This window comes from Homarus americanus, unplaced genomic scaffold (assembly GCF_018991925.1).
Source record: "Homarus americanus isolate GMGI-L3 unplaced genomic scaffold, GMGI_Hamer_2.0 scaffold34716, whole genome shotgun sequence".
Taxonomy (NCBI): domain Eukaryota; kingdom Metazoa; phylum Arthropoda; class Malacostraca; order Decapoda; family Nephropidae; genus Homarus; species Homarus americanus.
This window is the reverse complement of record NW_024713023.1, coordinates 22501-39572: the sequence shown is the minus strand read 5'-3', so window position 1 is coordinate 39572 and position 17072 is coordinate 22501. Positions and strand designations below refer to the sequence as shown.

General features: G+C 51.3%; 1 protein-coding gene across 1 annotated transcript in view; it reads right to left on the bottom strand.

Annotated features, from left to right (window-relative positions):
* Positions 1 to 16128: 16128 nt before the first annotated feature.
* The window catches only part of LOC121865495 (BUD13 homolog), a 1561-nt gene continuing 617 nt past the window's right edge, over positions 16129 to 17072 (bottom strand). Inside the window, exons 1-2 of the mRNA XM_042365005.1 lie at positions 16780 to 17072; positions 16129 to 16664 (exon numbers count right to left, since the gene is read on the bottom strand). The exon at positions 16780 to 17072 is cut by the window's right edge and continues 617 nt beyond it. Coding sequence (XP_042220939.1) covers positions 16129 to 16664; positions 16780 to 17072 — 829 coding nt within the window. The remainder of the gene's footprint in view (positions 16665 to 16779) is intronic.

Sequence of the window (17072 nt, the reverse complement as noted above, 5' to 3'; positions counted from 1 at the left end):
AGAACAAGAACAATAACCTTCACCTTGACGTAGAACAAGAACAATAACCCTTCACCCTGACGTAGAACAAGAACAACCTTCACCTTGACGTAGAACAAGAACAAAACCTTCACCTTGACGTAGAACAAGAACAATAACCCTCACCTGACGTAGAACAAGAACAATAACCCTTCACCCTGACGTAGAACAAGAACAATAACCTCACCTTGACGTAGAACAAGAACAATAACCTTCACCTTGACGTAGAACAAGAACAATAACCCTTCACCTGACGTAGAACAAGAACAATAACCCTTCACCTTGACGTAGAACAAGAACAAAACCCTTCACCTTGACGTAGAACAAGAACAAAACCTTCACCTTGACGTAGAACAAGAACAAACCCTTCACCTTGACGTAGAACAAGAACAATAACCCTTCACCCTGACGTAGAACAAGAACAATAACCCTTCACCTTGACGTAGAACAAGAACAATAACCCTTCACCCTGACGTAGAACAAGAACAATAACCCTTCACCTTGACGAACAAGAACAATAACCTTCACCTTGACGTAGAACAAGAACAATAACCTTCACCTGACGTAGAACAAGAACAATAACCCTTCACCTTGACGTAACAAGAACAATAACCCTTCACCTTGACGTAGAACAAGAACAATAACCTTCACCTGACGTAGAACAAGAAATATAACCCTTCACCTTGACGTAGAACAAGAACAATAACCCTTCACCCTGACGTAGAACAAGAACAATAACCTTCACCTTGACGTAGAACAAAACAATAACCTTCACCCTGACGTAGAACAAGAACAATAACCCTTCACCTTGACGTAGAACAAGAACAATAACCCTTCACCTTGACGTAGAACAAGAACAATAACCTTCACCTTGACGTAGAACAAGAACAATAACCCTTCACCTTGACGTAGAACAAGAACAATAACCTTCACCTTGACGTAGAACAAGAACAACCTTCACCTTGACGTAGAACAAGAACAATAACCCTTCACCTTGACGTAGAACAAGAACAATAACCCTTCACCTTGACGTAGAACAAGAACAATAACCCTTCACCTTGACGAACAAGAACAATAACCCTTCACCTTGACGTAGAACAAGAACAATAACCCTTCACCTTGACGTAGAACAAGAACAAAACCCTTCACCTTGGACGTAGAACAAGAACAATAACCCTTCACCTGACGTAGAACAAGAACAATAACCCTTCACCTGTAGAACAAGAACAATAACCTTCACCTGACGTAGAACAAGAACAATAACCTTCACCTTGACGTAGAACAAGAACAATAACCCTTCACCTGACGTAGAACAAGAACAATAACCCTTCACCTTGACGTAGAACAAGAACAATAACCCTTCACCCTGACGTAGAACAAGAACAATAACCTGTTAACTTAGAATAAATCACAACTGGTTATTTATTTGTTTATGTCGAAGAAAAATAACAGAGAATGACTGGGCGAGTTCTGTCTTCATTAAGTATAAGGTCAAGGCCGGGTAGCTGGGAGGAGGAGGTGCGGCTTGTGAGGTGCGGCTTCAGAGGTGGTGGCTGGTGAGGTGCAGTTGTGGGGTAGGTTTTTAGGTGAGGTTGTGATGCGTGGGGTGTGGTTAGAGGTGAAGCTCCCCCACTATGACAGGTGAAGCTCCTCCACTATGACAGGTGAAGCTCCTCCACTATGACAGGTGAAGCCTCCACTATGACAGGTGAAGCCCCTCCACTATGACAGGTGAAGCTCTCCACTATGACAGGTGAAGCCTCCACTATGACAGGTGAAGCTCCTCCACTATGACAGGTGAAGCTCTCCACTATGACAGGTGAAGCCTCCTCCACTATGACAGGTGAAGCCCTCCACTATGACCTGGAAGCCCCTCCACTATGACCTGGTGAAGCTCCCTCCACTATGACAGGTGAAGCTCCCTCCACTATGACAGGTGAAGCTCTCCATGACAGGTGAAGCTCTCCACTATGACAGGTGAAGCTCTCCACTATGACAGTGAGCCTCCACTATGATAGGTGAAGCTCTCCACTATGACAGGTGAAGCTCCCTCCACTATGACAGGTGAAGCCCTCCACTATGACAGGTGAAGCTCTCCACTATGACAGGTGAAGCCCTCCACTATGACAGGTGAAGCTCCTCAGACAGTAGCTCCCCTCCACTATGACAGGTGAAGCTCCTCCACTATGACAGGTGAAGCCCTCCACTATGACAGGTGAAGCTTCTCCACTATGACAGGTGAAGCTCCTCCACGATGACAGGTGAAGCTCTCCACTCACAGGTGAAGCTCTCCACTATGACAGGTGAAGCTCCCTCCACTATGACAGGAAGCCTCCACTATGACCTGGTGAAGCCTCCACTTGACAGGCCCTCCACTATGACAGGTGAAGCCTCCACTATGACAGGTGAAGCCTCCACTATGACAGGTGAAGCCCACTATGACAGGTGAAGCCTCCACTATGAAGGTGAATCCACTATGACAGGTGGCTCCTCCACTATGACAGGTGAGCCCCTCCACTCATGACAGGTGAAGCCCTCCACTATGACAGGTAGCCCTCCACTATGACAGGTGAAGCCCTCCACTATGACAGTAGCCTCCACTATGACAGGTGAAGCCTCCACTATGACAGGAAGCTCCTCCACTATGACAGGTGAAGCCTCCAGCGTGGGGAGGGGAGGACACCGCTGCAGTTCCATTATAACTTGGTCTAAATATTTTCTTTATTACTTCAGTAGTAAAAAAACCTCGTAAGAGAGAGAGAGAGAGAATGGAGGGGGTGAGGGAGAGAGAGGGGTGAGGAGAGAGAGAGAGAGGGGGTTGAGGGAGAGAGTGAGAGAGAGAGGAACACTTCTCGTCGCCTCACCTGGGTTAATTTACGGTAACCTGGGCCAAATTAACAGAGCGGCTTCCTCTCAGCTGTTTCTAAATTCCTGAAAAATATTGAAAACCCGACGCAGCGGGAACCTTGATGGAATTACAGGATTCCGATATGGGGATGTTGTGTGGACCCCAAGAACTCCGGCCTCCCGCGTTCACCTGTGGAGAGCTGCCGACCACCGCCGACCCCAAACCGACTCCCGACCTTACCGACACACACACATTCATACACATCTATCTATTATTACCTATTAAATATACCTGTTTATCTTTTATTATATTAATAGGTACTCAATGGGGTTCTGAGGAAGGTGTGTGATGTTATAGTACCCGAGATAGAGTTCGTGAAAGGTGTGTTTTGAGGGTGTTAAGGAGGGTGTGTTGGCTGGCCGTAAGGTGAGGATGGCAGACAGGGTGGTGAGGGAGGGCTCCATCGTGCGGCCTCCTGCAGTTGTATCATAGGGCGCCGGGTAATAGAGTGAGGAGCAGAGGGCCATCTTGGGGTGCGTCTGAAGGAGTACAAACTTCACATTTTGGAGGTTTATTTTAATTATGGGTCAGTTTGGAGGTGTTTATAACTCAGCGCGGCGGGTAACGGCTATTGGTTATGCCTCTTGTTCTTGGCCAAAATTTCCCAGCCAAAATAACTCGCAGGGAATTGTGGGTTGTAGTCCGCCTGGCTGGGAGACTCAGAGGGTGATGGCAGGACTTCGAACACAACCACCGGAGCTTATTGTCATAACGCTGCGACAATAAACTCATAATACCAACTATCCACCACACAAAACACGCCCCTCACACACCCCGCCATAAAGACCAATTGTATATTACTTGATCATTCCGATGTGAAATAATTTGCAAAAGGAGTCGAGAAGACATTCCTGTGTCGGAGGGCGTCGTCTCTGGGCCATGAGCCTCGCCACTACCACCTGTCTACAGGCAGGTGCTCCCTTTACCTACCTCTAATTTGATCAGCTCAACCAGACATAATTTTGATAACATTATTAGACGCTTATTGTCTACCTGATGACTGTCTCTTACCTGTGGCTTACCTGTGATATGTTATCTTGAGGTTTACCTGTGTTCTGTTATCTTAAGGTTTACCTGTGTTCTGTTATCTTAAGGTTTACCTGTGTTCTGTTATCTTAAGGTTTACCTGTTATATGTTATCTTAAGGTTTACCTTTCATCTGTTATCTTAAGGTTTACCTGTTATCTGTTATCTTGAGGTTTACCTATCATCCGTTATCTTGAGGTTTACCTGTCATGTTATCGTGAAGTTTACCTGTCATTGTTATCGTGAGGTTTACCTGTCATGTTATCGTGAGGTTTACCTGTCATGTTATCGTGAGGTTTACCTGTCATGTTATCGTGAGGTTTACCTGTCATGTTATCGTGAGGTTTTACCTGTCATGTTATCGTGAGGTTTTACCCATGTTATCGTGAGGTTTACTTGTCATGTTATCGTGAGGTTTACCTGTCATGTTATCGTGAGGTTTTACCTGTCATGTTATCGAGGTTTACCTGTCATGTTATCGTGAGGTTTACCGTTATCGAGGTTATCGGAGGTTTACCTGTCATGTTATCGTGAGGTTTTACCTGCGTTATCGTGAGGTTTACTGTCATGTTATCGTGAGGTTTTACCTGTCATGTTATCGTGAGGTTTACCTGTCATGTTATCGTGAGTTACCTGTCATGTTATCGTGAGGTTTACCTGTCATGTTATCGTGAGGTTTTACCTGTCATGTTATCGTGAGGTTTACCTGTCATGTTATCGAGGTTTACCTGTCATGTTATCGTGAGGTTTACCTGTCATGTTATCGTGAGGTTTACCTGTCATGTTATCGAGGTTTACCTGTCATGTTATCGTGAGGTTTACCTGTCATCTGTTATCTTGACGTTTAAGAATATAAATCACTTGCGACTTATTGTAAGCGCACACACACACACACACACACACACACATGTTGAGGTCAGCAGCGGGATATAAACATGACTCGCCTGGGACACTTGACACTTGGAAATAAACTGAAGACGCATCAAGACGGCCATTGTTGTGGTGTGGTGTTGTGGTGGTGTGGTGGTGTGCGGTGGTGTTGTGGTGGTGTGGTCGGGTGTTGGTTTGGTGTTGTGGTGGTGTAATTTTGTAGCGGCGGCTGATGGCGGAGACGGCGGCGGTGGTCAACGGAGGCGGTGGTGATGTTGGTGGTGGTGCTAGCGGTGGTGTTGGTGTTGGTGTTGGCGGTGGTGTTGGCGATGGTGTTGGTGTTGGCGGTGGAGTTTGCGATGGTGTTGGTGTTGGTGTTGGCGGTGGATTTGCGATGGTGTTGGTGTTGGCGGTGGAGGTGGTGGTGGTGATGTTGGTGGTGTTGGTTTGGCGATGGTGCTGGCGGTGTTATTGGTGGTGTTGGCGATGGTGTTAGCGGTGGAGTTGGTGATGGTGTTGGTGTTGGCGGTGATATGCGATGGTGTTGGCGGTGGTGTTGACGGTGGTGTTGGCGATGGTGTTGACGGTGGTGTTGGCGATGGTGTTGGCGGTGGTGTTGACGATGGTGTTGGCGGTGGTGTTGGCGATGGCGGTGGTGTTGGCGATGGCGGTGGTGTTGGCGATGGTGTTGGCGGTGGTGTTGGCGAGATGGCGGTGGTGTTGGCGATGGTGTTGGCGGTGGTGTTGGCGATGGCGGTGGTGTTGGCGATGGTGGTTTGCGATGGTGTTGGTGTTGGCGATGGTGTTGGCGGCGGTGTTGGTTGAGAAGTTTGTAATGGTGGTGTTGTTGACGATAATGTTGGTGTTGGCGATAGTGGTGGTGTTGGGGTGGTGTTGGTGTTGGTGTTGGCGGTGGTGTTGGGGTTGACGATAGTGTTGGTGTTGGCGATAGTGGTGGTGTTGGCGGTGGTGTTGGTGGTGTTGGCGGTGGTATGGTGATGAAGTTTGCGATGGTGTTGGTGTTGGCGGTGTTGGCGGTGTTGGCGGTGGTGTTGGTGATGAAGTTTGCGATGGTGTTGGTGTTGGCGGTGGTGTTGGTGTTGACGATAATGTTGGGTTGGCGACAGTGGTGGTGTTGGCGGTGGTGTTGGCGATGGTGTTGGTGTTGGCGATGGTGTTGAGGACGGTGTTGGCGATAGTGTTGGCGGTGGTGGTGATAGTGGTGGTGGTGTTGGCGGTGGTGTTGGCTGTGGTGTTGGTGTTGGCGATGGTGGTGGTGGTGTTGCCGGTGGTGTTGGCGGTGGTGTTGGTGTTGGCGGTGGTGGTGGTGGTGTGCCGGTGGTGTTGGCGGTGGTGTTGGTGTTGGCGGTGGTGTTGGCGGTGGTGTTGACGGTGGTGTTGGCGATGGTGTTGACGGTGGTGTTGGCGATGGTGTTGGCGGTGGTGTTGGCGATGGTGTTGGCGGTGGTGCTGGCGATGGCGGTGGTGTTGGCGATGTTGTTTGTGGTGTTAATGTTGGCGATGGTGTTGGCGGCGGTGTTGGTGATGAAGTTTGTAAGGTGTTGGTGTTGGCGATGTGGGCGGTGTTGGTGATGAAGTTTGTAATGGTGTTGGCGATGGGTTGGTGTTGGCGGTGGTGTTGGCGGTGGTGTTGGTGTTTGCGATGGGTTGGTGTTGGCGGTGGTGTTGGTGTTGACGATAATGTTGGTGTTGGCGATAGTGGTGGTGTTGGCGGTGGTGTTTGCGATGGTGTTGGTGTTGGCGGTGGTGTTGGTGTTGACGATAGTGTTGGTGTTGGTGATAGGGTGGTGTTGGCGGTGGTGTTGGTGCTGGTGTTGGCGGTGGTATTGGTGATGAAGTTTGCGATGGTGTTGGTGTTGACAATCGTGTTGGCGGTGGTGTTGGTGATGATTGCGATGGTGTTGGTGCGGCGGTGTTGGTGTTGACGATAATGTTGGTGTTGGCGACATTGGTGGTGTTGGTGGTGTTGGCGATGGTGTTGACGGTGGTATTGGTGTTGGCGATGGTGTTGGCGATGGTGTTGGCGGTGGTATTGGTGTTGGCGATGGTGTTGGCGATGGTGTTGGCTGTGGTTGGCGATGGCGACGGTGTTGGCGATAGTGTTGGCGGTGGTTTTGGCGATGGTTGGCGGTGGTGTTGTTTGCGATGTGGTGGTGGTGTTGGCGGTGGTGATAGTGGTGGTGGTGTTGGCGGTGGTGTTGGCTGTGGTGTTGGTGTTTGCGATGGTGTTGGTGCTGGTGATGGACTTTGAGTTGGTGTTGGCGGTGGTGGTGTTGCCGGTGGTGTTGGCCGGTGGTGTTGGTGTTTGTGATGGTGTTGGCGGTGGTGGTGGTGTTGGCGGTGGTGTTGACGATGGTGTTGGCGGTGTAATTGGTGGTGTTGGTGTTGGCGTTGTTGGCGGTGTGTTGGCGATGATGCTGGCGGTGTTGTTGGTGCTGGTGGTGGTGTTGGCGGTGGTGTTGCGATGTTGGGGCGGTGGTGTTGGCGATGGTGTTGGTGTTGGCGATGGTGTTGGCGGTGGTTTTGGTGTTGGCGATGGTGTTGGCGGTGGTGTTGGTGTTGACGATAATGTTGGTGTTGGCGATAGTGGTGATGTTAGCGGTGGTGTTGGCGATGGCTGGCGGTGGAGGCTGGTGTTGGCGGTGGTGTTTGATGGTGTTGGTGCTGGCGATGGTGTTAGCGACGCGTTGGCGGTGGTGTTGGCGGTGGTGTTGGCTATGGTGTTGGTGCTTGCAATGGTGTTGGTGCTGGTGATGGACTTGAGTTGGTGTTGGCGGTGGTGTTGGCGATGGTGTTGGCGGTGGTGTTGGCGATGGTGTTTGCGGTGGTGTTGGCAATGGTGTTGGCGGTGGTGTTGGTGTTTGCGATGGTGTTGACGGTGGTGTTGGCGATGGTGTTGGTGTTGGCGGTGGAGTTTGCGATGGTGTTGGTGTTGGTGTTGGCGGTGTTGTTGGCGGCGTTGTTGGTGGTGGTGTTGGCGTTGGTGTTGGTGGTGTTGTTGGCGGTGGTGTTTGCGTTGGTGTTGGTGGTGGTGTTGGCGTGGTGTTGACGGTAATGGTGGTGTTGTTGGCGGTGTTGTTGGCAGCGTTGTTGGCGGTGGTGTTGGCGATTGTGTTGGTGGTGGTGTTGGTGGTGGCGTTGGCGGTGTTGTTGGCGGTGTAATTGGCGGTGTTTGTTGCCGGTGTTGTTGGCGGTGTTGTTGGCGGCGTTGTTGGCGGTGGTGTGGCGATGGTGTTGGTGGTGGTGTTGGCGTGTTGTGGTGTTGGTGGTGGTGCTGGCGGTGTTGGCGGTGGTGTTGGCTATGGTGTTGGTGCCAATGGTGTTGGTGCTGGTGATGGACTTTGAGTTGGTGTTGGCGGTGGTGTTGCGATGGTGTTGGCGGTGGTGTTGGCGATGGTGTTTGCGGTGGTGTTGGCAATGGTGGTGGTTGGTGTTGGTGGTGTGTTGGCGGTGTTGTTGGTGGTGGTGATGGCGGTGGTGTTGGTGGTGTTGGCGGTGGTGTTGGCGGTGGTGTTGGTGGTGGTGTTGGCGGTGGTGTTGTGGTGGTGGTGTTGGCGGTGGTGTTGGCGGTGTAATTGGTGGTGTTGGCGTGGTGCTGGCGGTGTTGGCTTGGTGTTGGTGCTGCAATGGTGTTGGTGCTGGTGATGGACTTTGTTGGTGTTGGCGGTGGGCATGTGTTGGCGGTGGTGTTGGCGATGGTGTTTGCGGTGTTGGCAATGGTGTTGGCGGTGGTGTTGGTGTTTGCGATGGTGTTGACGGTGGTGTGTGATGGTGTTGGTGTTGGCGGTGAGTTTGCGATGGTGTTGGTGTTGGTGTTGGCGGTGTTGTTGGCGGCGTTGTTGGTGGTGGTGCGTGGTGCTGGTGGTGTTGTTGGCGGTGCTTTGTGTGGTGTTGGTGGTGGTGTTGGCGGTGGTGTGACGGTGTATTGGTGGTGTTGTGCGGTGTTGCTGCAGCGTTGTTGGCGGTGGTGTTGGCGATTGTGTTGGTGGTGGTGGGGTGGCGTTGGCGGCGGTGGCGTGTGGCGGTGTTGTTGCCGGTGTTGTTGGCGGTGTTGTTGGCGGCGTGTTGGCGGTGGTGTGGCGATGGTGTTGGTGGTGGTGCTGGCGGTGTTGTTGGTGTTGGTGGTGGTGTTGGCGGTGTGTTGGTGGTGGTGATGGCGGTGGTGTTGGTGGTGTTGGGCGGTAGTTGGGCGGTGGTGTTGGTGGTGTTGGCGGTGGTGTTGGTGGGTGTTGGCGGTGGTGTTGGCGGTAACTGGTGGTGTTGGCGGTGGTGTTGGCGGTGGTGTTGGCGGTGGTGTTGGTGGGTTGCTGGCGGTGTTGGTGGTGGTGTTGGCGGTGTTGTTGGCGGCGTTGTTGGCGGTGGTGTTGGTGTTGGTGGTGGTATTGGCGTTGTGGTGTTGGTGGTGGTGTTGGCGGTGGTGTTGGTGGTGTTGTTGGTGCTGGTGGTATTGGCGGTGTTGTTGGTGCTGGTGGTGGTGCTGGCGGTGGTGCTGGGGTGTTGTTGGTGTTGGTGGTGGTGCTGGCAGTGGTGTTGGGGTGCTGTTGGCGTGGTGTTGGCGGTGGTGTTGGCGGTGGTGTTGGCGGTGTAATTGGTGGTGTTGTTGGTGGTGGCGCTGGCGGTGGTGCTGGGTGTTGGCGGTGCTGGCGGTAATTGGTGGTGTTGTTGGTGGCGTTGGTGGTGTTGGCGGTGGTGTTGGTGGTGTTGTTGGCGGTGGTGTTGGCGGTGGTGTTGGTGGTGTTGTTGGCGGTGGTGTTGGCGGTGGTGTTGGCGGTGTTGGCGGTGTTGGTGGTGGTGTGTATGGTGTTGTTGGTGTTGGTGGTGGTATTGGCGGTGTTGTTGGCTGGTGGTGGTGCTGGCGTGGTGTTGGTGGTGTTGTTGGCGGTGGTGTTGGCGGTGGTGTTGGCGGTGGTGTTGGCGGTGGTGTTGGCGGTGTAATTGGTGGTGTTGTTGGTGGTGGCGTTGGCGGTGGTGTTGGCGGTGTGTGGCGGTGCTGGCGGTGTAATTGGTGGTGTTGTTGGTGGCGGTTGGCGGTGTGGCGGTGTTTGTGGTGTTGGCGGTTATGGTGGTGTTGTTGGTGGTGGCTGGGTGGTGCTTGTGGTGTTGGTGGTGGATGGCGGTGGTGTTGTGGTGTTGTTGGCGTTTTGCCGGTGGTGTTGGCGATGGTGCTGGTGGTGTTGTTTGTTGGTGGTGGTGTTGGCGGTGGTGTTGGTGGTGGTGTTGGCGGTGGTGTTGGCGATGGTGCTGGTGGTGGTGTGGTGTTATTGGTGGTGTTGGCGGTGGTGTTGGGCGGTGTTGGCGGTGGTGTTGGCGGTGGAGTTGGTGTTGGTGATGGCATAGACAGACAAACAGCAGACAGACAAACACAGACACATACAAACAAACAGACAAACAAACAAACACGACACACATAAACAAACAAGAAACACAGACAGACAGTCAAACAAACACAGACAGACAGTCAAACAAACACAGACAGACAGTCAAACAAACACAGACAGACAAAGGTCAAACAAACACAGACAGACAGTCAAACAAACACAGACAGACAGTCAAACAAACACAGACAGACAGTCAAACAAACACAGACAGACAGTCAAACAAACACAGACAGACAGACAAACAAACACAGACAGAAAAGTCAAACAAACACAGACAGACAGACAAACAAACACAGACAGAAAGTCAAAATAAACACAGACAGAGAAGTCAAACAAACACAGACAGACAGACAAAACAAACACAGACAGAAATAAACAAACACAGACAGACAGTCAACAAAACACAGACGACAGACATACAAACAAACAGACAAAAACAAACAAACACTGACAGACACATAAACAAACAAGAACACAGACAGACAGTCAAACAAACACAGACAGACAGTCAAACAAACACAAGACAGAGTCAAACAAACACAGACAGACAGACAAACACAGACAGAAAGTCAAACAAACAGACAGACAGTCAAACAAACACAGACAGACAGTCAAACAAACACAGACAGACAGTCAAACAAACACAGACAGACAGTCAAACAAACACAGACAGACAGTCAAACAAAACAGACAGACAGTCAAACAAACACAGACAGACAGTCAAACAAACACAGACAGACAGTCAAACAAACACAGACAGACAGTCAAACAAACACAGACAGACAGTCAAACAAAACACAGACAGACAGTCAAACAAACACAGACAGACAGTCAAAACAAACACAGACAGACAGTCAAACAAACATACAGACAGACAGCCAAACACAGACAGAAAGTGAAACAAACACAGACAGACAGTCAAACAAACACAGACAGACAGTCAAACAAACACAGACAGACAGAGACAAACAAACACAGACAGAAAGTCAAACAAACACAGACGACAGTCAAACAAACACAGACAGACAGTCAAACAAACACAGACAGACAGTCAAACAAACACAGACAGACAGTCAAACAAACACAGACAGACAGTCAAACAAAACACAGACAGACAGTCAAACAAACACAGACAGACAGTCAAACAAACACAGACAGACAGTGAAACAAACACAGACAGACAGTCAAACAAACACAGACAGACAGTCAAACAAACACAAGACAGACAGTCAAACAAACACAGACAGACAGTCAAACAAACACAGACAGACAGTCAAACAAACACAGACAGACAGTCAAACAAACACAGACAGACAGTCAAACAAACACAGACAGACAGTGAAACAAACATAGACAGACAGTCAAACAAACACAGACAGACAGTGAAACAAACACAGACAGACAGATAGACAGACATGCAAACAAACAAACAAACAAACAAACACAGACAAAGACAGACAGACGCCTCATGGACCTAAGATTCATATAAACTTAATATGAAAGATAATGACATAGACTTTACCTGCATAACCAAGCACCTCACCTGCTGCTAGGTAGAGCTGAGGTACCTGTGTCAATTGCGTGTGTTGGTAGTGGTGTCAATTGCGTGTTATGGTAGGGGTGTCAATTGCGTGTTATGGTAGTGCAATTGCTGGTAGGGTGTCAATTGGTGTGTTATGGTAGTGGTGTCATGCGTGTTATAGTAGTGGTGGTCAATTGCGTGTTATGGTAGGGGTGTCAATTGGTGTTATGGTAGTGGTGTCAATTGCGTGTTATGGTAGGGGTGTCAATTGGGTGTTATGGTAGGGGTGTCAATTGCGTGTTATGGTAGGGGTGTCAATTGCGTGTTATGGTGTGCCAATTGCGTGTTGTGGTAGGGGTGTCAACTGCGTGTTGCGGTAGTGGTGTCAATTGGTGTCATGGTAGGGTGTCATGCGTGGTAGTGTCAATGCGGTTGCGGTAGGGGTGTCAATTGCGTGTTGCGGTAGTGGTGTCAATTGCGTGTTACGGTAGTGGTGTCAATGGTGTGGTGGGGTGTCACTGCGTGTTATGGTAGTGGTGTCAATTGCGTATTACAGAGTGTTGTCAGGTTGGGGGTTATGGTGGAAGTGGTGTTAATTTTGGGCTATGGTAGTGGTGGTGCCGTTTCGGTCGCGATATAGAGATGGTAGTGATGTCAATGGTCGAATTATGATGGTGGTGATGGTGTCAATTTTCTTGTCATGGTGGTGGTAGTAGTCATGGTTATGGTGGTATTATACTGTCTATAAGGTGCAGCACAACACAACAGTAACAGGTGGTGAGGTGCAGCACAACACAGCAGTAACAGGTGGTGAGGTGCAGCACAACACAGCAGCAACAGGTGGTGAGGTGCAGCACAACACAACAGTAACAGGTGGTGAGGTGCACAACACAGCAGTAACAGGTGGTGAGGTGCAGCACAACACAGCAGTAACAGGTAGGTGCAGCACAACACAGCAGTAACAGGTGGTGAGGTGCAGCACAACACACAGTAACAGGTGGTGAGGTGCACAACACAGCAGAAACAGGTAGGTGCAGCACAACACAGCAGTAACAGTGTGAGGCAGCACAACACAACAGTAACAGGTGGTGAGGTGCAGCACAACACAGCAGTAACAGGTGGTGAGGCAGCACAACACAGCAGTAACAGGTGGTGAGGCAGCACAACACAGCAGTAACAGGTGGTGAGGTGCAGCACAAAACACAGTAACAGGTGGTGAGGTGCAGCACAACACAGCAGTAACAGGTGTGAGGTGCAGCACAACACAACAGTAACAGGGGTGAGGTGCAGCACAACACAGCAGTAACAGGTGTGAGGTGCAGCACAACACAACAGTAACAGGTGGTGAGGTGCAGCACAACACACAGTAACAGGTGGTGAGGTGCAGCACAACACAACAGTAACAGGTGGTGAGGTGCAGCACACAACAGTAACAGGTGGTGAGGCAGCACAACACACAGTAACAGGGTGAGGTGCAACACAACAGCAACAGGTGGTGAGGTGCAGCACAACACAGCAGCAACAGGTGAGGTGCAGCAACACAGCAGTACAGGTGTGAGGCAGCAACACAACAGTAACAGGTGAGGTGCAGCACAACACAGCAGTAACAGGTGGTGAGGCACAACACAGCAGCAACAGGTGAGGTGCAGCACAACACAGCAGTAACAGGTGGTGAGGTGCAGCACAACACAGCAGTAACAGGTGTGAGGTGCAGCACAACACAGCAGTAACAGGTGGTGAGGTGCAGCACAACACAGCAGTAACAGGTGGTGAGGTGCAGCACAACACAGCAGTAATAGGGTGAGGTGCAGCAACACAGCAGCAACAGGTGGTGAGGTGCAGCACAACACAGCAGTAACAGGTGAGGTGCAGCACAACACAGCAGTAACAGGTGTGAGGTGCAGCACAACACAGCAGCAACAGGTGGTGAGGTGCAGCACAACACAGCAGTAACAGGTGGTGAGGTGCACAACACAGCAGCAACATGTGGTGAGGTGCAGCACAACACACAGCAACAGGTGGTGAGGTGCAGCAACACAGCAGTAACAGGTGGTGAGGTACAGCACAACACAGCAGCAACAGGTGGTGAGGTGCAGCACAACACAGCAGCAAGCACACAGGTGGTGAGGTGCAGCACAACACAGCAGTAACAGGTGGTGAGGTGCAGCACAACACAGCAGTAACAGGTGGTGAGGTGCAGCACAACACAGCAGTAACAGGTGGTGAGGTGCAGCACAACACAGCAGCAACAGGTGGTGAGGTGCAGCACAACACAGCAGTAACAGGTGGTGGTGAGGTACAGCACACCACAGCAGTAATGGTGAGGTGCAGCACACAACACAGCAGCAACAGGTGGTGAGGCAGCACAACACAGCGGGACAGTTGATATGTTATTGGCTGTAATAGCCAGGTAAGATGTGTGCCACCCAGCCCTGCACCTGCCTGGGTGAGAGAGAGGAGAGAGAGGGGAAAGAGGGGAGGGGTATAGAGATAGGGAGAGAGGGAGAAAGATAGAGAGAGGAGAGAGATAGAGAGGAGGGGTATATAGATAGAGATAGGGAGAGAGATAGAGAGAGGGAGAGAGATAGAGAGAGGGAGAGAGATAGGAGAGAGGGAGAGGTATATAGATAGAGATAGGGAGAGAGAGATAGAGAGAGAGGGAGAGAGATAGAGAGGGAGAGAGATAGGAGAGGAGGGGTATATAGATAGAGATAGGGAGAGAGATAGAGAGAGGAGAGATAGAGAGAGGGAGAGGTATATAGATAGAGATGGGAGAGAGATAAGAGAGGGAGAGAGATAGAGAGAGGGGAGAGAGATAGGAGATAGAGATAGGGAGAGAGATAGAGAGAGGGAGAGAGATAGAGAGGGAGAGAGAGAGAGGAGAGGTATATAGATAGAGATAGGGAGAGAGATAGAGAGGGGAGAGAGATAGGAGAGAGGAGAGGTATAGAGAGAGGGAGAGGTATATAGATAGAGATAGGGAGAGAGATAGGAGAGAGGAGAGAGATAGAGATAGAGATAGGGAGAGAGATAGGAGAGAGGAGAGAGATAGAGAGAGGGAGAGAGATAGAGAGAAAGAGAGAGATAGAGAGAGGGAGGTATATAAATAGAGATAGAGATAGAGATAGGGAGAGAGATAGAGAGGTATAGAGATAGAGAGAGAGAGAGAGGGAGAGATAGAAGAAGAGATAGGGAGAGAGACAGAGAAAGGGAGAGAGATAGAGATAGGGAGAGATAGAGATAGAGAGAGAGATAGAGAGAGGTATAGAGATAGAGATAGAGAGAGAGAGGTATAGAGATAGAGATAGAGATAGGGAGAGAGATAGAGAAAGGGAGAGAGATAGAGAGAGGAGAGAGAGATAGAGATAGGAAGAGAGATAGAGAGAAGGAGAGAGATAGAGATAGGGAGAGAGAGGAGAGAGAGAGAGAGAGAGAGAGTCGTTGTCGAAGTTGTTAGTATAGTTCACCATATATTGATTGGTGCCTGATTCTGCAGACTGGTAGGTGCCGTAGACTGGTGACTGACTGGTGCCGTGGACGTGACTGACTAGTGACTGATGCCGTAGACTGGTGCCTGATGCCGTGGACTAGTGACTGATGCCGTGGACTAGTGACTCATGCCGGGACTGGTGACTGATGCCGTGGACTGGTGACTGATGCCGTGACTAGTGACTGCGGACTGGTGACTGATGCCGTGGACTGGTGACTGATGCCGTGGACTAGTGACTGATGCCGTGGACTAGTGACTCATGCCGTGGACTGGTGACTGATGCCGTGGACGTCTGATGCCGTGGACTAGTGACTGATGCCGTGGACTAGTGACTCATGCCGTGGACTGGTGCCTGATGCCGTGGACTAGTGATCGATGCCGGACTGGGCCGATGCCGTGGACTAGTGACTGATGCCGGACTGTGACTGATGCCGTGGACTGGTGCCTGATGCCGACCAGTGACTGTGGTGACTAGTGACTCATGCCGTGACCAGTGACCATGCCGTGGACTGGTGATGGATGCCGTGGAAGTACTGATGCCGTGGACTGGTGACTGATGCCGTGACTGGTGACTGATGCCGTGGACTAGTGACTGGATGCCGTGGACTGGTGACCGATGCCGTGGACTGGTGACTGATGCCGTGACTGGTGCCTGATGCCGTAGACTGCAGTGACTCATGCCGTGGACTAGTGACCTGCCGTGGACTAGTGACTCATGCCGTGGACCAGACTCATGCCGTGGACTAGTGACTCATGCCGTGGACTGGTGACTGATGTGGACTAGTGACTGATGCCGTGACTAGTGATCATGCCGTGGACTAGTGACTGATGCCGTGGACTAGTGACTGATGCCGGACTAGTGGACTCATGCCGTGGACTAGTGACTGATGCCGGACTAGTGACTCATGCCGTGGACTGGTGACTGATGCCGTGGACTAGTGACTGATGCCGTGACTAGTGACTGATGCCGTGGACTGGTGCTTGATGCCGTGACTAGTGACTCATGCCGTGGACTAGTGACTGATGCCGTGGACTGTGACTGATGCCGTGGACTAGTGACCATGCCGTGGACTGGTGACTGATGCCGTAGACTGTGCCTGATGCCGTGGACTAGTGACTGATGCCGTGGACTGGTGACTGATGCCGTGGACTGGTGCCTGATGCCGTGGACTAGTGACTCATGCCGTGGACTAGGTGACTGATGCCGGACTAGTGACTGATGCCGGACTGGTGACTCATGCCGTGGACTGGTGACTGATGCCGTGGACTGGTGCCTGATGCCGTGGACTAGTGACTGATGCCGGACTGGGACTGATGCCGTGGACTGGTGCCTGATGCCGTGGACTAGTGACTCATGCCGTGGACTGGTGACGATGCCGGATATTGATGCCGTGGACTGTGACTGCGGTGACTGATGCCGTGGACTGGTGACTGATGCCGTGACTAGTGACTCATGCCGTGACTAGTGACTGATGCCGTGGACAGTGGACTGATGCCGTGACGTGACTGATGCCGTGACTAGTGACTGATGCCGTGGACTAGTGACCGCGCCGTGGACTGGTGATCGATGCCGGACTGGTGCCCGATGCCGGACTAGTGACTGATGCCGTGACTGGTGACTGATGCCGTGGACTAGTGACTGATGCCGTGGACTGGTGACTGATGCCGTGGACTAGTGACTGATGCCGATGGTGTGATGCCGTGGATGTGACGATGCCGTGGACCAGTGACTCATGCCGTGGACTGGGACTGATGCCGTGGACGTTGGTGCGACTGGTGTGGATGCCGGACTGGTGATGGATGCCGGAGTTGGTGACTAACTGGTGACTGATGCCGTGG